This window comes from Babylonia areolata, chromosome 16 (assembly GCF_041734735.1).
Source record: "Babylonia areolata isolate BAREFJ2019XMU chromosome 16, ASM4173473v1, whole genome shotgun sequence".
Classification (NCBI taxonomy): Eukaryota; Metazoa; Mollusca; class Gastropoda; order Neogastropoda; family Buccinidae; genus Babylonia; species Babylonia areolata.
In genome coordinates this window covers 20,519,525-20,544,365 of record NC_134891.1, presented here as the reverse complement: position 1 = coordinate 20,544,365, position 24,841 = coordinate 20,519,525, and the positions used below count along the sequence as shown (strand labels likewise).

The following is a 24,841-nucleotide window of genomic DNA, read 5'->3' as shown; positions in this document are numbered from 1 at the left end:
TCGAGCGTAGTCAGCCGCCATTGTTTCATTGCCCCGAGGAGGAAAAAAGTGACTAGCTTTCTTCGCATTTTCCGACCTTTTTCGTCTTTGAACAACTTCGAGACCAAAGTTTGATAGATCCTCGGTGTTTTAATATTGTGTAAAGACTGTGATTGGACACTTGGACAGAGTTTAAAACATATTTCCTGAAATTGTGATGTCTGCAAGCTTGGATCAGGTACGCAGCCATGTCCGTGGCTGGAATGTGGTGACGGATTCTGGTTCGAGAGTTATTTTGTGCAATGGTAGTTCAAGGAATGTACTGTCATTAAAACAGGACGACTGAAGGTTTTGTATGTTTGTATGATGGTGTGTATGAAAATAGTTTAGTCTACATCATAATTATCTTTGACATGGGTATGACGATTCTTTGAAACTGGGAGTGCGTGCCACGCTGGCTTGCAAATTAGAACACACCTCTCGACCTTTGGGTTGGTTTTTCGGCATTAGTCAACGATCATAATGGTTGGCTGTATTTGTCTTCAAATAACTGGAATTGCTTACTAATTTGTACTTATTAACCTTACCCATTTTCTTTTTTGTTACATGTCAATCCACGATGTTCAGAGGACAAAAGGACAGCCTAATCAAGGTAAGTTTTGGGTCAGTTTTTCACTCGTGATTGTGTGCTATTAACCATTCAGATTTTGTTCCCTCACATGTATGCATTTCATTTTCTTTATTTCCACCAGTATCATTTTATTATTCATGTAATTTGATGCTGCTTTTTACTTTGAGGTTTTCTTTCAGGGAACATATATGATATTCAGGAGTTTGGGTAAAGTAAACACTGGTAAGTAAAAAAAAAAAAAAAAAAAAAAATCACCCTGTTTTTTCCAAAGCCTTGTTTTCTATCAAGTACCATAGGGAGACAGGGAAGAAGTAAGCTGGTTGAGGTGAAGAGAACAGAATGCTACAGCAATATCTTAAAGTTAAACAAGAATAAATAAACTATTTTTCCCTTTTTTATCGAGTCTCATTAAATAGTCCATGCACTAACAAATAGTAAAGAGTGGTAAATCTCTCCATTCACAAGGTACACAACTTCAGGTCAGTGCTGCTTATGCTACCGATTCAGCTAGCACACAGGTAAATAAAAGATACTTTGGAACAAACCCAGACACTTCCTCGAAAAAGGAAGCGCCAGGCCTGCCCTTATACCGATTATTTGACGTGTACACAGCAGCAAAGGCATGACATGTGCACACAGCAGCAAAGATGACATGTGCACACAGCAGCAAAGACATTTCTTCAAGTGATCGGTATAAGGACAGGCCTGGCGTTTCCTTTTTCAGGAAGTGTCTGGGTTTGTTCCAGTGTACCTTCTACTTACCTGTGTGCCAGCTGAATCAGTAGTGTAAGCAGCACTGACTTGAAGTTGTGTACCTTGTGAATGGTGAGAGTTACCACTTCTTACTATTTGTTAATCATTTCATCTCCTGGCCTCATTAAAGTCCATGCACTGTTTTAACCTTCTTCATGAGCACTTGTATTTAACACAGCAGACACAAACACTGTGATGCTATTGAGGGCTGGCAGCTCAGGCTCTGGAGACTGCCATTGTCAATAAAAACTCCCTGCCGCTCTGCCAGTCCAGTGCCAGCTGTTATAAAGTCAGCAGAGCCAGCTGTTTTGTTACAGCATGCTTCCTGGTGTGAAAAACGACACACACTGTGTACACAAACTACATACACTTTGACATACATTATATATATTTTTTTTAAACATTCCTTTTATCTCATTTTTTTAATTTTTGGTTATTTTCTCTGCTTGCACGTTCCTGCAGCATTCTGTAGGCCATCAAGGCCTGACCAGAACAGTGAGGTTTTATGTGCAGTTCGATCATCTGTTAGTGATCTTGATTACATGGTACTGGTACTGTGGTAATAATCAAAAGAAAGTCTTGTTAACTGGGACAGTAGGAGTTTTGAAAACTCTTTTTTGAGAATGTCCTGACCTTGAAATTTTTCTCTTTTGACAGATACTGAGAATTCTGATTGAATAACTGGTGACCTGTGAAACTGAAATGTTAAAAGATTACTGAAAATGGCTGTTTGAATTTAATTCATAGCTCACCAGGGTAATACAACAGCTGAAGCTTGCTTACCGTCACAGATTATGTTTGGCATTTTTTGTTCTGACATTTTTACTTTCCAATCTTGATGATTATACAGGCACCAGAACTTCATGAAGTTGTATCTGGTAACTGGTTTAAAAAAACAAATCTAAAAAAAAAATCAGGTTTTCTGCAAAAATCAGATACCTTTTGTCTGTTTCATAAACCATCTGCTGATCTTCCAGTTTATCAAGTGCTAAGTTGTAACCTATAAAGCTGTCAAAATAACATTGTCAGGGTTTGTACGATAGTCACAGAAGTCTGGAAAAGTCTGTAAAAATGAGAGAACCATTTGAAGGGTTGAAGTTTTGGAAAAAAAATGTTTTACCCATCAGGGGCTGGAAAATTCTTATTTTTGATAAACCAAACTCTTAACTAGTACCATGCAATAAAAAGTTTAACTAATGCATTTAGAAAACCACGAATGATGAAAAAAGAAAAAGAAAGTGAAGAAAAGTAAATATTGATAGAACACTCTTTTTTGTCAGCAGTGATGTAGACAAATTTGGATTCAATTCAGCTTTGTAATTGGTGTAGAAAATTTTCAGTCTGGTCTGGAGATTTGTGGATAAACTTTATGAAATTTGGAATTTTGTCACGTCTTTGGGAACCCTGCATTTGATTTCTCTCCTAAAAGTTGAGTTTATTATGATATATTTATTTGTTTATTTTATTGTTATTGTTGTGTTTCAGTGTCCGGGGCACCTGGAAAAGACGGGATGAGTGAGGAGGAAAAATACATGGCCCAGCCGCACCAGGTAAGCAAGCGTTGGGACCTGTCCCAAACCTTCTGCTGGTACACAGCTTGTGACTAACCTGAAGTCATGGGTTTTGGGTGGGGGCGGGTTTGGTGTATTGCTGTGCTTATACGCTTCTCAGTTCAAAACCAAAATAGCTTCTGTTTTTATTGACATCAAGGCAAGGGGGAAAACAGAGAGACATGATTATACAGGAGATCAAGAAGGAAGAGCATGATAAAGAGTCCAAATGCACTCCAAATTAGCCTCAGCTGGAGCGACATGTGGAACATGGCCTCTCTGAGGAGCAGCTTCATCCTAAGATCTATGTACGACCTCCTTCCCTCAAATACAAACTTGGTGAAATGGGGGAAAGCAGATGACCCTGTGTACCCATTCTGCCATGGCAAACAAACAGTGGAACATGCCCTCAGCTCATGCAAAGCGGCATTGAGCCAAGGACGGTACACATGGAGGCACAACCAAGTGCTAAAAGAAATTGCACACATGGTGAGCACTGTCCAAGGAGTGCCCACCAGAAGTCCCTGTAGAGTTACGTTGGTAGAAGGCAATTAAGTCTGACCAGGAACAGCATCCAGAGTTTCCAAAACGTAGGCTGCTTGATGGTGCCGAAGATTGGGAATGCACAGTTGACCTATCAGAGGAGAAGAGACGCCTGGAAATCATCGGCAAGAGCAGCATCAGACCTGACATAGTACTCCACTCCAAGGCAACGAAACAAGCGATTCTGACTGAGCTCACTGTGCCATATGAAAGTAGAATGGAGGAAGCCCACATCTACAAGACTGAGAAGTATGCTAGTTTAGCCAGCAGCCTGAGAGAATCTGGCTTCCAAGCCATAGTCCTCACCATAGGGATTGGTGCAAGAGGGTTTGTGGGCGCATCTGCCTACAGCCTCATGAAACAGCTGTCGATATCTGGCAGAGAGAGGACATGGGCTCTCAAGGCAATGGCAGAAGCAGCAGAAAAGAGTTCCAGCTGGATCTGGTCAAGGAGGAATGAAAGTAAACTTCATAAGGATCAAATTTCCCTTCAAACTAGGCGTACGATGGCTCAGTGTGTAGGTCACTGTCTTATACTTTTTAATGTTAATTTATGCATGCTTGAAGACAGTGTGCACTCTTTTTTTTCTTTTTCTTTTTGTATATTAAAATAGGAAACTTGACAATTTTAGAAAAGAAAAAGGATGTCTGGGCGACATGATGACACACAGGTGCCTTCCAGTTAGCATAGAAGTAATATTAACAGCAGTTGAATTAACTGGGATGAATTTGTAATGAAGGTTGATATAACATAATGAAGTTGTTGGACAGATGCAGATATACTTCAGTTGAATTGATGTTCATGTTGATTGCATTGACATGTTTCATTGTGGGTGTTTTCACATTTTGTGTATTGGGTTTCTCTTCAGTGTTGTGCTTGCTTCATGACTGAGTTATCACTTTATGCATGACTTCCACTTGTGTGCCTATTCTTTTCTTTCCTGTCTTGTTATAAAAACGAATCAAAGCAAAAAAAAAAAAGTCGTTTACGCTGGCTTGAAAGTAATACTAATGTTAACTGTAATATATCTGTTAAAACGTTAGTTTGTTGATGCTTCACAAAATGTATTTTCGCAAGAACAAAATGTGAAGTGGTAAGTTTAGCCTACTACTTTAGTAGGTGAAAAGAAAACATCACTGAACTCACAACAGGTGATAAAAGAACAGAAACTAGTTTTTCAGAGAAAGCAAAGCAAAATTTATATTTGCGAATATTGATATATGGGAGGTGAGTTTATGTTTGGATCTTTAAAAAAAAAAAAAAAAAAAAAAAATTGAAATAGTATTATTTATTATTGATAACAGCTAGTGGGTTTACGATACTTTTCTTTCAGTTGTCCTGTTCTGTTTGAATTTTGTTCAACTTAACCAGAGCACAGCTAAAAACTGCCTGTGCAAGACTGATTGAGATATATGGTTGCTGTACTTAAACTACTTTTTCTTTGGAACCATTTAACATATCTTTGAGAATCTTATTATTTTAAAAGAAATTGAAGCATGTGTCATTTGATTCTTATGCAAATGATCTTCAATTTGCATTGGACTGATTTCAATTACAAGCAGTGACACATTACCTATTTCTGTTGCTTTTTTCATGCAAGGTTTTGTTCTTTTTGTCAGTGTTGCTAATGTCAGGTTCATTACTTTGGTTGAATGGCAAGCCAGTAATACCATGACGTCAGACTTGTCCCCCGAGTCACTGTCAACAGAGAACTCGTTCGGACTTTCATCAATGGTAATATTTACAGCATCTGTCGAGGTATACTGACAAAAAGGACACATTCTGTAAGAGGTACTTGATCAGGTGGTAAATAATGGAGTAAAGAATATAGCTGCTTGTGTAGGACTTTTGGAAACTGGGTACCAAAGACTAACAGTGATACCTTCCACCTCCACCCCCTTTCCACCCCACAAAAAAACAACAACAAAAAATTGTGCTCAAAAGATCGATTTTTTGTTTTTTCTACATGCTAGATAGGTATGGTGTCTAAAGTGAAATTTGAAGAAACTTGTATTTTGTGGTTCCTGTGAGTGTGAGTGATTTTTTTTTTTTTTTTTTTTTTTTTTTTTTTTTTTTTTGCTGTTCAGTGTTTGGTGTACACATGCATTGTAATAACAATAACAACGAAATTTGTATTTACTGGAAAGGTACTTCAAAGAGGATATGCTGTGAAACTTAAGGATATTGCACAGTCTTACCATACAGTCCCAGACTTAAAAGTATCACCAGGACATCCTTATCATTCTTCAACAGGACAAGCATGCTTCATTAGTTATTTTCATTACTGTCAATACTCTTACTCTGTCAATACTCTCCCACCAACCCCCCACTTCCCACCAATGCCCCCACAAAGCAAAGCATCCTTTTGACCTTTTGATAAGTCTAGTGATTAACTCTGTATATCATACCATTAGAGATGTAGATCTGGCTTCTCCATGTGTACACAGCTTCAGCAGTTCACATGAAGACCTCAAGAGGGAACAGCAGCAGTGAGCAAGCAAAACTGTGGATAACACTATTCTTTTTAATTTTTTTTTTCCTTTTTATCTCAGTGCAAGTATTTTTCCTACCTTTAAGTGAGCTTAGATCTTGGTGATTGTTGCTGTTGTTGTCAGATCTTGTTTGTGTTGAATAGATAAGATTGGACAATTCTTGTCAGTTCCCTCCAGGGTTCTCCATGTCAAGCCAAGGGAAACAATTCAAATTCAGTTACTTCATGGCTGCCCCTTGAAATTGTTTCACACAGATTGGGCATGGACACATTTTATGGTATATACTTACACACTCGCACATCATGAAAAGGCAGACTACATCCACATAATCACCGCCAAAAGCTCTGCAAATGTAATCTGTATTCCGGTTTTATCACCATGTATTGAGATACCTGAAAAAGTAACACTTGTCTCCTGACCATGAGAAAATCAAATTCCCACCTGTTCATACAAACAGATTGTAGTTTGACAGTTATGTTTTTATTTGGTTTTATTTATTCTTAAAACAACAACAACAATAACACACACTTAAACTAGATGCAGAGAACTATCTGGTGCATTGAAATTATTCAGAGATAAGAATGATAAAATTAAAGTCTTTAAATAAGTCTGACAACTCTTTGCTTTCACCAAGATTTTATTTGCATAGATTCAAGCAATGACAAAAAGGGTCTTCAGTGTGTCTGAAACAAACTGAAAAAGACGATGGATAATGAAACGAATAATGCATGGTGAATTTAATGTAATATGAAGAATGAAAGCAATATAAGTATGTCTAGAGTTGTAATTCTCTTGTCTTCACAGATGAAGAGAAGAAAGCACTCAAGTATCTAAGGCATCTTGGCAGAATAGTGATAGTGACATGCTTATTTTTAATGTTTTGTTCTGTTGTGCACATTTAAGGTTTTTTTGGGGGGTGGAGGGTGGGGTGACAGTAATTTTTTCAGCTGTGTATTGGATTTTGGAGAAATGGTACACCATTATTGTTAAGAGAATAGTTCGACCATACAACATTTTTTAGAAATGTCAAGACCATACATTATATTTAGGAGAAATGATGTACCATACATTAGTATTTTGGAAAAATGGTTCATCAGTGACAGTCTGTGATCATCAGATAGGAATAATTTATGCGTAAAAAGAGTAAAGCTCTGTATCAGTGTATGTGATATAAGATCTCATAATGCAGAAGGTGCAGCTAGTGTTTTTGGCATGTATGTATAAGATAGATTTTCATTTTAAAGTTTTATATAGTTTTTCAGAAGGTGTTTCAGTCACAGTCTGTCGTTTTTAATTTTTGGCATGTGATGTTTGCCACTGCTGTGTAGTCTACTATACCTCAAGTTCAACATTTGTGTCAGTCATTATTAGTTCATGCACTGCATTTGGTATGTGTCCAAGGAGAAGAAGATATTTAAAATAAACCCCAGCACATTTTACAAGTACAACCACATCACTTCGGGGTTATCTAATGATCAGTATAATTATGTCAGAATATGTAATCCCTTGCTTTGAAGAAAATCATCTTTCTAAACATATTGCAGTATCAGGTCATTGAGTAGCATATTCAGCAATCCAGCAGCCATAATTCTAAGACCTGATGACACAATGTTTAATTTTAATCTTATTCAGATTTGTTATCGCATGATGAAAATGTTGACTTTGACCACATTGCATTTTTGAGAAGATTGTCTAGGAATAGTGGATAATACTCAAACAGAACGGAGAGGGATTTCTTGCGTGTCATAAAATGAACAGGGTTAAAAAAGAAACCAGTAGTGATAATAAAAGATCTGGTATTATTACTCAGAGTAGTGTTGCTGAAAATTATGACTTTAAAAATGATAAGAGAATACACGGAGAAGAAAACCAACCAGCTCCCTCAGGGACTCTTGTCCTTCCAGTCAGTTTGCAGAGAGGTTAGTTGATCCTTTCATCCACCAGGGAGCAATAAAACCATGTTTGGGAGGCATTTGGGGGGAGTGGGAGGGACAGTATGTGTTCATTATTGAAGATTACAATTTTATTACATTAATATTATTATTATTGATTTTTGACTCATTTGTGTAAACAGAGTGAGTCTATGTTTTAACCCGGTGTTCGGTTGTCTGTGTGTGTGTCTGTGTGTCCATGGTAAACTTTAACATTGACATTTTCTCTGCAAATACTTTGTCAGTTGACACCAAATTAGGCATAAAAATAGGAAAAATTCAGTTCTTTCCAATCATCTTGTATAAAACAATATTGCACCTCTGGGATGGGCACATAAAAATTTTTTAAAAAGAAGCCAAATTATATGCAAACTGCATTTACTGTTATATTTATATTTTTTGCACCTCTGGGATGGGCACAAAAATTTTTTTTAAAAAAAGAAGCCAAATTATATGCAAACTGCATTTACTGTTTATATTTTTTTTATTCTCTAAATTTGACACTTTGATCTGATATTCTGACACAACAACAAGAGCAGTCATTATTATCATTTTTTGTTCAAACAGGAACTTCTTTTGCTAAGCATGGAAGTTTTATTTATTTTCAAACGTTTTGGTGCAGATAGTGAAAAAGGGAAATTAATCTGTAATTAATGCTAGGGGACTTAATTTGCTTTAAACTGATCTTTCTCATTTTTAAACATTACATTTTGAAATTATACTCAATACATAAAAAGCTTGTGTGTCTTAAACATTTCATTTTGAAATTATACTCCATACATAAAAAGCTTGTGTGTTTTACTCTCAGTGTACAGGGCTTTCACTATGTTCATTTGCCCAAGTGGTCTTTTTCAGAAAATACTCAAATCAATACGAGTGGACTTTATAGATCTATTGGCTGAGCCATGAAGGCCATGGGCAAAAATCAGTTGTGTACACATATTTATACACATTCAAAGCGCGTGCTCATATTCTTCGCAAACGTGAACAACGCCATTTTGTTTCAAGTTGTTGACCTGCCCGTTCAGTCCTATATTCAGTGGACAATACACGATAACATGTGATGGAAAGTTGGAGGTGACCGTTAAATATTTATTCAGAGAAAGATTTGTGAACGCCTCATCACTTAGTGGATTATGTCCCAAACTGCCATAAAAATATCCACAGAATCAGTCGGAATTCACAGTTAAAAATTGTAAACCATGCGAATGTGTGTTAATACCCTTGAATTGATGAAACGAAAAAATTTCCAGTCTACACTTTTCTCAAAATGAAGTCCTTTCCACTTCATACGACGTTTAGAAGTACTTGTACTTGGCTCTACATGTTATTAGTTTAACAAAATACTAAATTTTCATATCAGCTTTAAAACTATAAAACTAGAATGAACATAAAAGAGAAATTGAATCGACCGTGTCGTACTACATTCCCGGCGGGTGTAACTAAACTTGTACATCTATCTAGATCTAGAGATAATGGCCAAATGTTGCAGTGTGATTGCGGCGATAGCCATGTCTCCTTTACCGCGGACTTAAAAAGAATTTTTTTTATTGCCCTTAAAGATTTTTTGAATGCTCAAGATACACCAGAATAATATGATTTCAACAGCGTTCTCACTGTGAATACCACAATTGATTTATCGCCCTTTAAAAAAAGTATGTTCAAATATTTAATTTTAGAACGTCAGGTAAGGAGCCACAATTGTGTAATGGGTAAGACAGTTTCTTCTCACCCGAACACGCGGGGTTCGAATCTGGTTAGGACTTTTAAAATTTTTTAATTTTTTTTTTAACCCGAAGCTTTATAATAACAAATACAGAACACATTTTAACGATTAGATTTTTTTTTTTAAGTGTATCACAAGTGAGTCTTGAAGGCCTTGACTCTCTTGTTATTATTATGATTGTTATAAAAAAAAAAATTCCTTTGTTTTGTGCTTCACAGTGTGTCACAGATTGCTGAGTTGAGTCCAAGTTCTTCCACATCCTCTTTATTTTCTTCTTTGGTTTGTTCTTTCTGCTTTGGCTGATCTGCACTTGTTTTGCTTGTGTGTTTGGTACTGTTAAATCTAGAATGAATTTCCTGATGATGGTCCAGCCTTTCGAAGTGATCCCCAGGAAAAGGGCGTAAAAAAGTGGTCCAACCCCCCATTCCGGCAAAGAGATATGTGGACAGCGCCAGGACAAGGCAGACCCAGGGTAAATGGCTGACACTGCAGTGACAGTGCCGGTGCAGGCGTCTTCTTAATTCCCTTAGTCAATCTTTAAACTGGAGATGGTTACAAGGCTGAGCAATGGATGGGAGTGATGATGTGGGGGGTGGGGGGGTGGGGGTGTCTATAATATGCTTACTCTGTTGTATATGTGTGTTCTGTTTTGAACATCTGTTTTTGAAGTTCAGATTTAACTGTACTATGTGGTGTCAAAACACCAGCACTGCCAGGATTTGATACATTTTGTTCTCCAGTTGGCAATAGTGAGTTTATGAAGTTTAGGGAATGTAGAAATTCATCATCCTTTTTTTGGAAGTGCCTTGCTTTTCAAGTAAAGTCTTCTATGCCTTTCTGTACTTATCCATAACTTACCCTCAACCCTTTTACGAGGCCTGTTTTTACTTCACTTTTGCCTCATTTTCCCTTTCCCTGAACCTTTCCAAAAATGGCTTATCTGTATTTAAATTTTGATAGTTCAGATGCATGCTGACAGAAATGGAGTTAATGAATATATGTATATATTATATGTCTTAGTTCTCTGGCGCTTTAGTTATTATTTTGTTCTTTCATTTTATTTTTTATATTCAGATCAGATTTTTTTTTGTTTTTTTTTTTATTGTTAAAAATGGGTGAAAGAGCTAGGTGTTGCAACAACCCCATCTTAAAAATTGTAACAATATGAATATCCATTTGTGTTCAAGACCAATGAAGTTGTATTCAAAAGTTTGGGAGCGTGGCTGTGCACATTTTTAGGGGGTGGGGATAAGTAATTATGGTGGGTTTTTTTATCTTTTTTTTTTTTATTTTTTTTTTTTAACTCATTCCGGACGACAGAACTCTGTTGCGGTTTCGACAGTTAAAATTTTTTCCACATTTTTCTCATGGAGTAGCATAACTATCGCAGCTACACTGGGCATTGCTAACGTGTCAAAGGTCGAATGGAAAGTTTCTTCATGAGATTCTGTAACAACACACTCCACAGCGAGTTCAGACCCCACATAACAAGCTAATTTGCATAAGTAAAAAAACAAACAAACAAACAAAAACAGGTGTTGCAGGTGATACAAGTGGAAATTTTAGGAGCAAACTAGATCACGACAGCGGCTTTTACTGCGCTGAAGTGATTGAAATGCTTCAAACTGAAGGTTTTGACATTGATGAGGATGATGATGTTGAATAAAGTGTCTGCAGTGAAAAAAGCTACCAGCAAAAAGGTACTAATAGTGACTCAGCTTCTGAGAGCAGTGAAGAGGGAGGCGGGGGAGGGAGGGGGGCGGGGGGGCATTCACACGATGTGAGGAGAGGGGTCAGTGGGTCAAGTATAGTGAGTTTTATTCATTTACTTTCTGTTTTCAGTTTTTTGTGATTTTTTTTTTTTTCCTAACCCAAACAAATGGGTCGTCTGTAGAAAAGCAACAGAGAAAACTATTCGTCCGGAGTGTAAGAAATTCCTCACAGTGCAGTATACTCTTAACAGATGTGTCACTTGGAAGATGGTGAATGCTTTTTCCAGCTTGCTTTATCATCACTGATAAATAGACGGTACTTGATCCTCTGTATTGTAACCAGATCTCTACATATCTAGTGTAGCATGTTATTGTCCAAATCTGTTCCATTGTTGTGATCTGCTTGAGCTTCCATTATGTTTTTTTTTTTGCACTGCTTCCTTCATTTATCATGGCCCATTTGTTTATGCATGTGTTTGCTTGTTTATCAAGTGGGTTGGTTACACCGTTATATCATTACATCATTATGACTGCCATGTATGCTTTTGATAAATGGAGCTTTGAGGGTAATGCATTTGAGGAGATACATGAGTGAGGGAAAGATGTGAGCGTTACTTACAAATCTTGTTACAGGGGACCTATACAAGTCCAGGGCAGATGCCAAGTCCTGGAGGCACTGATTCATTTTTCCAGAGCTATTACACGCCCAACCCAAACACTATGTATCCCTTCATGAGCCAAGGCATTGGTACTACTGAGGGTCCTTGGTCCAATGGTGGAGACACTCCCATGTTCCCCATGAGCTACGACTACAGCAGCATGTATGGTGGGTTCAGTTTTCCTTTTGGCAGCTGGGACTATCCTAGTGAATACTGGAATGCGCCCACTCAACCTACAGCTCGAAAAGACCCTCGCCCGTACCAGGAAACGGACTATTATGCCGATCCCTCCATGATGCAGGCGGACTCCTACGGTATGATGAATGGTGCAGGGCCTGACCGTGGGGACCCAATGGGAAGTGTTGAACAGGGACTGCGTGGTATGAGCATTCAAGGAGGGATGGATAAGAAGATGGACGGGGGGATGGGGTCGGAAATGGTGGGGGGTGTGCCCACCCAGGAGATGGTGTCTCCTCCTCCGCAGTCTGTGTCCTCCAACATGCACGGTGTGAGCTCGCAGGGGATGGGGTTGAGTGTGGGCGGAAGTGTCGGAATGGGAAACCAAGCGCCCAAGAAAACATCGTGGGCGGCAATTGCATCACAGCCAGCACGTCCTCAATCGCAGCGCCCTCGCATGATGCCGCGGGCCCCAGCCAACCCCAACAAGCCCCATAGCATGGATATTGGCACTTGGGAGGGTCGTGGAGGAATGGGTGCCGGTGGACCTGTGGGAGGAAAGCCATCTGCTGGACCACGTCAGGCATGGAGTGCTCCCCGCCAGCGCCAGATGGGGGGAGCTGGCCCTTCTGGACAGTCGAGCGGCAACAGTAACACTAACAACAGTGGTGGTGGACATCACCAGAGTCACCATGGAGGGAGTTCCAACGCCAACTCGTATGGGTCTGGGGCCAGCAGCCCTGGAAACATGGCTGGTAACGGGTCTGGGGCCAACCACCACCCTGTCTTGGACAAGTTGAAACAAGAAAATCAGTATAACCCCAAGGATTTTAACTTGAACCCTAAAGGAGCTCGCTTCTTCATCATCAAGAGCTATTCGGAGGATGACATCCACCGGTCTATCAAGTACAACATCTGGTGCAGCACTGAGCATGGAAACAAGCGCCTGGACTCTGCTTTCCGTGAGCGTGAGGGAAAGGGACCTATCTACCTCCTCTTCTCCGTCAATGGCAGTGGTCACTTCTGCGGGGTTGCCCAGATGATGTCTCCCATTGACTACAACAAGAACTCCAGCGTCTGGGCTCAGGACAAGTGGAAGGGTCAGTTCGAGGTCAAGTGGGTGTACGTCAAGGATGTGCCCAATTCCCAGCTGCGTCACATCCGCCTTGAGAACAACGAGAACAAGCCTGTGACCAACTCTCGTGACACCCAGGAAGTGCCCCCAGAGAAGGGCAAGCAGGTGTTGAAGATCCTGCACAGCTACAAGCACACAACCTCCATTTTTGATGACTTCACGCACTACGAGAAACGTCAGGAGGAGGACCAGGTGCCTCATGCTGCGCCTCCCTCCCATGGGGGGCATGGAGTGGGCGGCGCTGACCGGGGAGACCGAAGTCAGCGAGGAGGAAGGGTAACTATTTCCTTTTTCTTTTTCTTTTTCCCTCCCCCTCCCCTACCCCCACCTGATGTGTTGAACAGGTCCTGTGTTCTATGTAAACTGAAACTTTAACTCATGTGTTGCATGTTTTTATTAACTGTTACTTTGAGAACTTGGGACGTCTTTTATTGTCTTTACCCTCCAGTTTTGAGTGCTTTGAGTTTTTCCACTTCAAAATCAGTATAGGCAGATATGTGTGCTGTGCATGTGAGTGCGTGTGCATGCGTTTCAGTGTCATTAAACATTTTCTGGATTGCACTTTTGCAGAAAATTTTAAACTGAAAGACCAGTTTGAATGCTTTCTGGACAAACGGACATTTGATTTTAGAAAAAAACCCATCAAATCTCAAACCCAGGGTTCAGTCATGTGAAAGACTTGTGTCAGTTGTGGACATACAAATGAAAATGCCAAACTTGCAAGCTTGCATAGTGTGTATACATTGAGAAGAGCTTCAAAAGTGAACACTGGGATTTACACACACACACACACACACACACACACACACACACACACACTCACTCACTCACTCACTCACTCACTCACTCACTCACACTCACATTCCACTGACACACACGCACGCACGCACACACACACACACACATGCACACACGTGTGCACACACACACAGAAACGCATACATTGCAGAGGTACAGCACTTTGATTTAAAAGTAGATACTATAAAAAGAGTGAATGCATAAGTGAGGCAGTTTAAAAGTATAGGTACATGTACTGTATAAAAGATTGGAGGATTGAGTGTACAGGTACAGCAGTTCACCTTCAATTGGAGGAGTGATTGCATAGGAACAGCAGTTTACCTTCAGTTGGAGGAGTGATTGCATAGGAACAGCAGTTTACCTTCAATTGGAGGAGTGAGTGCATAGGAACAGCAGTTTACCTTCAGTTGGAGGAGTGATTGCATAGGAACAGCAGTTTACCTTCAGTTGGAGGAGTGATTGCATAGGAACAGCAGTTCACCTTCAGTTGGAGGAGTGATTGCATAGGAACAGCAGTTTACCTTCAGTTGGAGGAGTGAGTGCATAGGTACAGCAGTTTACCTTCAATTGGAGGAGTGAGTGCATAGGAACAGCAGTTTACCTTCAGTTGGAGGAGTGAGTGCATAGGAACAGCAGTTTACCTTCAATTGGAGGAGTGATTGCATAGGAACAGCAGTTTACCTTCAGTTGGAGGAGTGATTGCATAGGAACAGCAGTTTACCTTCAGTTGGAGGAGTGAGTGCATAGGTACAGCAGTTTACCTTCAGTTGGAGGAGTGAGGGCATAGATACAGCAGTTTTCCTTCAGTTGGAGGACTGAGTGCATCAGTACAGTAGTTTACCTTCAATTGGAGGAGTGAGTGTATAGCATTTGAACAGAAAAAGAGATTGCAGGAGTGAGTGCACACATACAGCAGTTTCTATAAAAAGATAGTGGAGAAGTCTGTGCATTGGTACAGCAGTTTACATTCCGTCATTAGTAAGTTCATTACAAAGAGATGGGAGGAGTGCAGGAGTATGGCAGGCAGTGTCCAGTAAACTATGGTTCAAAAGTTAGATATCAGCAATGTCACATTTGTTTTTCTAATAATCAGACATTTCATACTGTTGTATTTTTACCATCGATCTAGGATTTCTCTTTCTATTGTTCTTCCTTTATGTTCGTATTATTTCATGTCTTTTTGGTCGCCCTCCTCTCTCTTTTTCAGCCCCCAGCTTGCTCTTTCTCACCCCATTTCCCTTTCACTCCTCCCCAATTATTCATAGTCTAGAACATAGTAACACTGTGAATTTATTAACGAATGTTGACTCCTTTTTTTTTTTCTTTTTTTTTAAATTTCAAAAAGGTCGTTTTCTGGTCTGCATTTGGACCTCATCACAGCAGTCTTGTCATTCGCTCTGTGTGTGTGTGTGTGTGTGTGTGTGTTAGAGTTGGTTGAAGTCTGCCATGAAAATGTGTGAGTAATATTCACTAATATTAGTAATAATTTTCTAAATGAACATGTGCTGTCAACATTGTCAGTATTTTGGGCGTGTTGTTAGGCAATGTAATGTGTGTGTGTGTGTGTGTGTGTCACTGTGTGTGAATCAGAATCAGAATCAATTTTAATGTCAATTAAACCTGAACAAGGTTTATAAGACAAGCATGGAAAGTTACATGAAACCACGCACAAAAAAGCAAAACAAAATAGATAAATATTGAACAAGACGTCGAATCACTCCTGCACGCTATGGCGTTTTTGACAGCAGTTACTGTGTGTGTGTCTTTGTGTGTGTGTGTGTGTGTGTGTCATTTAAAAAAAAAAAAAAAAAGTAACCTGTAAAAACAAAAACTGAAAATGGTATGCACACATGCTGATGGGCGCATGAACAAGAGAGCATGCATGCATATATCAGTGTCATTTCAAGCCCCTCTGCCTTTTTCTTTTTTCTTTTATTTTCTTTTATTTTTTTTTATAACAAACTAACAAAGTAAATTAGTAATGAAAGTTTAACACTCCATCAGATTATCAGTGTATATTTGTGTGGCACTGTGTGTGTGTGTGTGTGTGTGTGTGTGGGAGGGCAGGTATGCTTGAATGCATTTGTGATGTGTGTGTGCATAACTGAGAATACTAAAAAAAAAAAAAGAAAAAAGAAAGCAGTTGTGATACTAGTAGTTTGTACTACTATTGATAGTACTAACTACTGCCACTTGATATAACATCTGTACTCCTGATTTAAAGATAGTACAGATTCTGTCACACCAGTTACTGCATCAGTGTGTGACTGTGAGTCCACCCATATATAAATTATTGTTGTAGTACTTGTACAGACAATGTGAGCTGAATGTGTGCTGATTTATTTGCATTGGAACAATCATTTGAGAAAGTGATTGGTAATAAATGTATTGCTTATGATGATAGATGTATTGCTTATGATTAATTTTTTATTTTTGATTTCATCAGTATTGTTGCAGAAAAATGGATTTGATAATTGCTCTTGCTTTTTGACGATAAAAACAAAAAAGGCACAGCGTCAAAGGTTTTTAAAGCCTACATGTGATGATAATTAAAAAAAATTTTAAAAAAAAAGAAAAAAAAAGAAAAAAAGAACAACAACTTCAAGAAGTAAAAAAAAAATAAAATAAAATATTTGGGATTGGAATTCAGGCCAATTTCACTGTTGATGCAATGTCAGTATTCCAGTTTTTCACACAGGAAGCCATGACCATGGCCCTCAGTCATAACATTATTTCTTGTATCAACAGTTTGTAAAATCAAAAATGGCTTGCTATTGCAGTGTTGGGTTTGTGAAACGGATAAGATAGTCTGAAAACATTTGGGAGCAGTATTTGGAACTAACCTTCAGAGAGCTGGTTATACTTTGACTGTTCAGCTTGCTTGTTACAGTGTGGTTGTAATTTTAGAATGTGTGTTGTCAGGCTGGAGAGACACAGTAGAAGGACAGAGAGAGAGAAAAAAAAAAGAGCAGTGAAGAATTTAAACAAAAACAATTTGACAAGGTGAAAAGACATGTGCTTTACAATACTCAGATGTTAACTACTTACTAGACAAGTGGTAATGTAGGCAGGTAAGATCTTTTGGAAATATTGGTGTTTGACAAGCTATTTCAAATGCATATTCGTTTTGTTGAGCGAATTGATTAGCAACAGTTTACTCTGGTGAAAGATGTGTTGCCTGTTTTTGGCTTGAGGATTGGGTCATTCTTTCAAAATCTGTAATGGAAAAAACTGTAGAGTGCTGAGGTTGTCCCCCTTGCTGTTTTGCACACCATGTGCAGAGTGACAGTTTTTTGTGCAAGATAAAATGTGTGTCATCTGCATGTTAAAAAGACAACAAAATGTTTGTGGTTTTAGTTAATTGTTAGTGTTACCTGAAATATAGCCAAATTATTTTTCATATTTCACATTCCCTGTTCCACCATTGTCTATTCAAGGCAAACACTTCAGGAACCCATTTGCTGTTGTGCTGATTATATATATATATTTTTTTTTTCAACTATATTTTGCATCACTTGTGCTTGAAAATGCAGATAATATAGTAATACTGAGGAAGGTCGTACATGTAAGAGTGAGACTGGAACAGTTTTATACTTCAGCTGAGCTCGTTCAGAAAGCTGTAGAGAAAGCAGTCATTTCTAGAGGTGTAGCAATTGTGACAAAGACAGAACTTGTCCTCTCTCTGCCAGTGGAATATTTGAGTGTATTGTGGAGTATTTCAGTATAGTGTCTGATATCTGTCTGGTCTTTTTTTCTCAGTCTCTTCTTGGTCTGTAGGTATCACCTTTACACACACACACACACACACACACACACACACACACACACACCTCTCTATCTCTGTGTGTGATGAAAACAGTATCATCTGTCCAGTTGTGGTTAAACTTGGATGCATGGTATTTACATGTATGGGCATAGACTATAGCGCTTTTAACTAGTACTTGTCCAGTTTGTGTCAAGGTTCAATGTGTTGCATTGTCCACAGGCGCAGCAAAGTTTTGTTCCCTTTTTTTTCTTTCTTTTTTTTTCCAGATGGGGGTGGGTGGTTAATTTTCAGGAAGTATTTTATATAGAAATAAAACAGAGGAAACTTTAGGGAAGAACTCAGTTGAAGAAGGATTTGTTTTTGTTTTTGGTTCTTTTGTGTGTATGATTTGGCTTTGTGTTTTTTTTCTTTCTCAGAATAAATCCTGAGTTGGCTAAAACTGTGTAAACTGCTGTTACTAGTGTTAAGTGTCAGCAACAGTACAGCCAGTAGAATAAGTGCAAGACTGATTCTCTGACACTACTCGAAATTCAAGAGTTAGGTAACAGAATTTACAGCCAGTAGAATAGTGTCAGACGGTTTCTGACACTGCTGTAGATTTAAGAGTGAATAAACTTTTTTAATTAGAGCACATCAAATCTTGTAAGAATGTCTGTGACCATACTGACAGCAGAATCTTGTATCAGTCAGCGGTAACTGAGTAAGGCTGTGGCAGTTCACCGCAGGTGAAAATACTGGAAGGAAATACTGAATCTTTATGAATTGGAAGACTGTGACAAACAGTACAGCAAGAAGAATCTTACCCATTGAATCTGTATGTGGGTCAGTGAAATTCACACTGGTGGAATCTAGTAAGACTGTGTGTCTGCGGTAATCAGCATTTAGACTATTTTAAATAAGTACAGCTGTAAAGCTGATAGAATATGCTTTGATTTAATTTATTTAGTCAAATTGTCAATGCAGTTTGGAAAGACTGGATGACAATATAGAAGGTAGAATCCAGTAAGACTGACAGCAGATATGACAGTTCACCTTCACCTTCACCTATCCCGTACTCTTGTGGACCGTTGGGGCGCCACAGGTGATCTGGCAACCAGCATCCTCAAATCCTCTTGGTTTTGTGACCTCCTGATAGTATCGCTCAACCTCAAGCCCGTCGATTCTGGGATGTCCTCCCATCTCTTGCTCTGTCTGCCTCTCCTTCTCCCTCCTTGCATTGTGCCCTGCAGGAATGTCTTGGCAAGCCCTGATGATCTCATGACAGGGCCATACCATTTGAGCTTGCATCTCTTCACCTAGGTCAACAGGTCATTCGTAGGGCCCAGTGACTTGCCTGATTCTGTTTCGAACTTCTTCGTTCGTGATATGATCTTTGTAGAGATGCCCAGGAGTCTTCGAAAGCATCTCATCTCAGTGGACTGTATTCTCTTTTCAATTTTAGTTGTTAAGGTCCACGATTCACATGCATACAAGAGTATTGATGTCACCAGGGTACGCATCAGTCTGATCTTTGAGCTGAGTGCAATGTTCCGGTCGTTCCAGATGTACCTCAGTTTTGTGAGCGCTGCTGTTGTCTGTGCAATCCTGGAGAGTACTTCGGGTTTGGATCCCTCATCTGTCACAGTTGCTCCCATCCACTCTTATGTCAGTGCTGATGCCATTGGTGTTGTTGGTCATCAGTTTGGTCTTCTCTGCACTGATCTGCATGCCATAGGCTCTAGAGGTTTTATCAAGGTGGTCCACTAAGCTAGCTAGCTCCTCTTCTTTTCCTGCTAGGCCATCAATATCGTCGGCGAAACGTAAGTTGGTGACTGCTCTGCCTCCGATGTTGACTGTTCCTTTGTGTTCTTCAAGTGCATCACTCATGATTCTTTCCAGGAAGATGTTGAAGAGAGTTGGTGAGAGCAAACAGCCTTGCCTCACTCCAACTGTGGTTCTGAACCAGTCCCCTATGTTACTGTTAAAGTAAACTGCGCTGGTGGCTTTGTCGTAGAGGTTCTGTATCACTCGGGTCAGGTTGGCATTGATGTTATACAACCTCATGGTGGCCCATAAAACTGCATGCCATACCATACTCGGTCAAACGCCTTTTTGAAATCCACGAAGACGTGGTAGAGGTCTTGTTGATGTTGGAGGTACCTCTCGCACAGTATCCTGAGGTTGAAGATTTGCTCTGTTGTACTGCGCCCTGGTCTGAAACCTGCTTGTTCCTCTGCGATGATCTTCTCCGCTTGTGGCTTCAATCTATTTAGCAGGATCTTTAGCATGACTTTGCTGGGATGGCCTATTAGGCTGATCGTGCGGTAGTTCTGGCACTGTTGTAGATTGCCTTTCTTGGGGAGGGTGATGATCAGTGACTGGGTCCACGGTGTTGGCCACTCCCCTGTCTGCCAGATCTTGTTGCAGATGGTTGTGAGGGCTGTGATCATTGCTTCTCCCCCTGCTTGGACCAGCTCTGCTGGGATATTATCCACACCTACTGACTTCCCCTTTTTCAGCGATTTTACAGCTGCTTCCACTTCTTCTTGAAGGATGGGGTGGTTGTCGTTGTTGGTGACCCGGGCGATGACCGATCCGGTATGAGCTGAGGTGTGGTTGTCATCTTCATGTGGCGTGTCTAGGGCAAATGAAGCATGGTGGCGCCCATCCCTCTCCATGCCTGACCACAGCTGATATCCTCCAACTCGGTGGCTCGCCTTGGTCACGAACACGAGGTTGTTGAGTTCATCTGGGGTCTCTTCCACCCTGGCCGGTGACCTGCATCGATTTAGGGATAGTCACATTTATTCAACGTCAAAAATAAGATCCATAATTTAGAGATTGTCACATTTATTCAACGTCATCCTGCTCACTGAATCCATTGAAATCTTCATCTTCAGTGTCCGAGTTGAAGAGAACCAGCACAGCTTCCTCCATCTTGTCACTGACTTCAGCCTCACTTTCACTTGATGAACATGAACGTAAGGTGGAGGTCGCTGCTGGTTCATCGCTTGCACTGTCATCTGTTAGGTCAGTTGCCTTCAATTTGAAGGCTGCGTCGTAGGCAATATGTTGCATTTTCGGTATGATGAGGGTGTGCACTTGAGCAGAGTAGACCTGAATACTATCTGAAGGCTTTAATGTGTGCGGATTTGATTTTTAAAATATGAACATTTAGCACATTAACCTGAAGCTCATCCAAAAATTCATGGACAGAAATCATGATTTTGGTGAGTTGAAGGGCAGCATAAGATTAAGAAAGCATAAGATTAGAAGGTATTGACTTAAGTCTAGTTAGAATCATAAGATTAAGAAAATATACAATGTACTGGGAGAAGTAAAAGTACTAGAACCCCAAAAATATTGAATTGTAAAGAAGTGTATGTGACAATAAAACGCACAATAAAAGCATGCAATTTCAATATGATTGGATAATCATGGCTCTCCATCAAGTTTGATTATGATTTGAAATATATGATTCGAGGATGCTCTAGTGGTGTTTGATTATGACCATTCACCCACAAAATGACCCCCAGTAAGTTCTGAAAAGACATGACAAAATTTTTGCTGATATAATAACTGTCATCAAATACATGTTTTTTTGTTTTTTTTAAATTTTTTTATTTTATTTTATTATTATTTTTTTTTTACCTTTTAATAAGTTTATCACAACTTAGGCCATATAAAATATATCTTTAACTCCTAAAATCCACATCATTTGTGTGCCACTGTTCAGTAGTGAACAGAGGTGTGTTTTAGGTCAGTTCCCATTGCTTTAGACTCATGGAAACTGATAGAAAAAGTTCCCCAATGAATTTATTCTGTTGTTCACAAATTCACGATACAGATGTTACCACAAATAGTCAGAAGCCCAGAACACTTCCCTTCATATATGACCACCTACCTTCTTCCACTTCATTTTTAGTCTGAAAGCTTAATTAGTTAGGAAAATGTCTGTGCAGTTAGGGGTACACATATGCCAAAAGTGGGCAGGATAAATGTGTTGAAATGATAGTGATTTAGTTGTGAGGTTTTTGGTGTTTGTGGTATCTGTACTACAAGTGTTGTTGTCTCTCTGTTTGCAGGACAGTCGTCGTGGAGGTCGACACAACTAAAACAGTGCTGCAGGGCAGTATTGCATGCTGGGAAGAACTCGATATGCCACCAGCTGTCCCTCAGGGTTTTGTGCACCGTCGACACGGCACAAACCTCCAGATTTCTTCATCTTGCTCTCGCTTCTGTGGAACATTTTTGTGGGTTTCGGATTTCTTTTCCTCCTCCTTGGCCCCCTCCCCCAGTCTAAATTGTAAATTTTCTTATCTTTGAAAATTGTAGAGTTCTTGTAGCAGGCCTCTTGTTTAGACTTGACGTCAATTGATACTTTTTCTTCATTTTTATCCCTGCCCCCACCGTTCCGATTCTATGATTCATGGCTTGGTATCTGATTTTAATCTGCAAAAGTCTGCTTTTGATCAGTGGACTGCCTATAGCAGGAGAAATGGACAGCTGTCACAGCTGTGACGCCGTCATACCAACCGTTGTGTGTGAATTGTGTCAAATGTAATACAGGTATAGAGGATCGTCTTCCCCGCCCCCTAAAACTCCCCTTTATTGATCTTTTTCCTTCCCTTGTGGTGTCTTTCGGAGGCTTGGTGAGAGAGCTTAGTCATTCTTCTGCATTGTCTGTGGGTATATTGCTGAGAAACTTCAAAATATTAAAAGAAAAGACAAGCATCAAATACAATTTATCAAGAAAAGAAAAAAAGAAGGAAAATGACAGACAAACCAACCAGAAAGTTCAGTTTCATCTGTTACCTAGTGTTACTGTGTGGGATACTGCATGACGCTGCATTGTGTGGGGTCTTGGGTCATCAAGACCTGTACCTTTTCGTGTACACAGTGTGTACTGACAGTTTTTCAAAAACGTTCAAGACCAGACTTCCAGGATGTTTTAGAGACCTTTTCCAAGGATCTTTCAGTGATTTGCCAACTTGTTGTTTACTTCTCTTTTTTTTTTTCTTTTTTTTTTTAAACAAACATTTGCAGACGCTTCTAGACACTTGGCGACCAAACTGGTGAATAACACAGTGCAGTTTTCCTTTTTTTTTTTCTTTTTTTTTTCCTCTTTTTCTTTTTTTTTTTTCTTTTCCTTTTTTTTTTGAGACTTTTATATTGAACTAGTATAAACTTGACTACAAATCAACTGATTTTTCCAATAGACTTAAGAAAAATGTTGAGTGTATATGTGATCTTACTTGGCCGCCGCTTCTTTTGTTACTGGCCAAAGTTTGCTGATGGAACTGGCTGTTGCGAACAGACTTCTCCAAGAAAACAAAAAACTCAAAAACAAAACAACATGCACACACTGTTTTAATTCACTGTGTATCCTTACCTTCATACTGTTGACTTTTTAAAAAAGGTGTTGCTGATGTGATTAGTGGACTAATGTACTACAACTGTACAAGACTGCAAAACAGAGAGAAGTAGCTGAACGGAAAAAAAAACAATTCATCATTGTGTGAAATTATTTTAGAGAGCAACTGGAAACCTCAACACTACTCGACAGGATGCCGGCAAGCTCGTGCCCAAGGGGGGATGCTAGAACTTTGTTCTGTTATTCCCAAATAAAATTGTAACTAAGCATACACTTTGGTGTTTGTGTCTTCATTGCTAGAGAAAGCTGTTGTTCATTATGCTCTTGTGGATTTGAAGTGTGTGTGTGTGTGCGTGCGTGTGTTTACTGGTGTGTATGTTCATCTATGTATGTGTGTTTCTGAGAGTAAACATTCTCATACATGAACGGTATGTCTCTATGCACATTACTGTTGGCATAAAAGTACTTTTGGCTTCACTTTGTGTGGGTACATGTATAGATACCTTGCCTTTAAGTTTAAAGAAAATCCTGTTTGGTATGAAAGGAAATGAAACGCATCCAGTCAGAGATGCCCAATTTCTGGCAGCTTGATACAGGTAAATCTTTTGAAATTGCTGGAGTAGTAATACTGCATAATGATGTAAGTTTAGATCTATTCCTTCATCTTTGGAAAAGCCTGAGGAAGGTGTGGTATCGCCTGTTCCTCAGAAGTGGCATCATTATTCGGTAAGGAGGAATGGGGATATGAGCTCCAATTTGCCCAGGTGGTAAGATGCAATACTGCATCAAGTCCAAGGTGTTACTTTCTTGAGAAATAGAGGTTGAAAGAAGGATGGTAAACGGTCTCTCGTGCTACAAGTACAACATCATCAGGGATAGCGGGACTGGATCGGTTACCCCTCAAAACGCTCACAGAAAGATCAGACACCCCTGTGAGCTCACGTGGTGGGACGTCTACAGCCTAACATGGATGCTTGCTCACCATTATGCATAATTCATACTTGGAAAAAAAATGCTACTATGCTTCCTTCACTAGTCACACCCTGGTGGAAGAGATTTTCAGCTGTAGCCCTGGTTCTCAGCTTCCATGGGGCAGCTGAGAATCTTCATGCCCTTCCACAAGGACAAGAAAAATGCATGTCTGTATATATCTGTGATCAGGAGAACATCTGTCTATAGCTGTCTGTGGCCAAGGGAACATCTATTGCTGTCTGGTCAGGAGAACATCAGTCTATAGCTGTGTGTGGTCAGGAGAACATCAGTCTATTGCTGTGTGTGGTCAGGAGAACATCAGTCTATTGCCGTCTACTCAGGAGAACATCTGTCTATAGCTGTCTGTGGTCAGGAGAACATCTGTCTATTGCTGTCTGTGGTTAGGAGAACATCAGTCTATCACTGTCTTGTCAGAACATCAGTCAGTAGCTGTCTCACACTGTGGTCAGGACATCAGTCTGTGGTCAGAACATCTACCTGGAGCCATCTGGTCAGGAGAACATCAGTCTGTGGCTGTCTGTGGTCAGGACATCAGTCTGTGGTCAGAACATCTATCTGTAGCCATCTGGTCAGGAGAACATCACTCAGTCTGTGGCTGTCTGTGGTCAGGGAAACATCAGTCTGTGGTCAGAACATCTATCTG

The 24,841-nt window shown here is 39.8% G+C and overlaps 1 protein-coding gene across 1 annotated transcript; it reads left to right on the top strand.

Annotated features, from left to right (window-relative positions):
- Window positions 1-23,476, top strand: LOC143291223 (YTH domain-containing family protein 1-like). The gene is made up of 5 exons (XM_076600991.1): window positions 1-217; window positions 607-631; window positions 2,849-2,913; window positions 11,951-13,564; window positions 21,917-23,476. Exons 1-5 carry the CDS (start codon window positions 197-199, stop codon window positions 21,944-21,946), a joined length of 1,755 nt encoding a protein of 584 aa, XP_076457106.1. The 5' UTR covers window positions 1-196; the 3' UTR covers window positions 21,947-23,476.
- The last annotated feature ends 1,365 nt before the right edge of the window (window positions 23,477-24,841 follow it).

Bases quoted from the DNA above. Each gene is read 5' to 3' on its own strand.
- LOC143291223 (XM_076600991.1), top strand. From the start codon at position 197: ATGTCTGCAAGCTTGGATCAG. The intron at 218-606 runs GTACGCAGCCAT...CACGATGTTCAG, and splicing joins TGTCTGCAAGCTTGGATCAG to AGGACAAAAGGACAGCCTAA. The intron at 13,565-21,916 runs GTAACTATTTCC...CTCTGTTTGCAG, and splicing joins GAAGTCAGCGAGGAGGAAGG to GACAGTCGTCGTGGAGGTCG.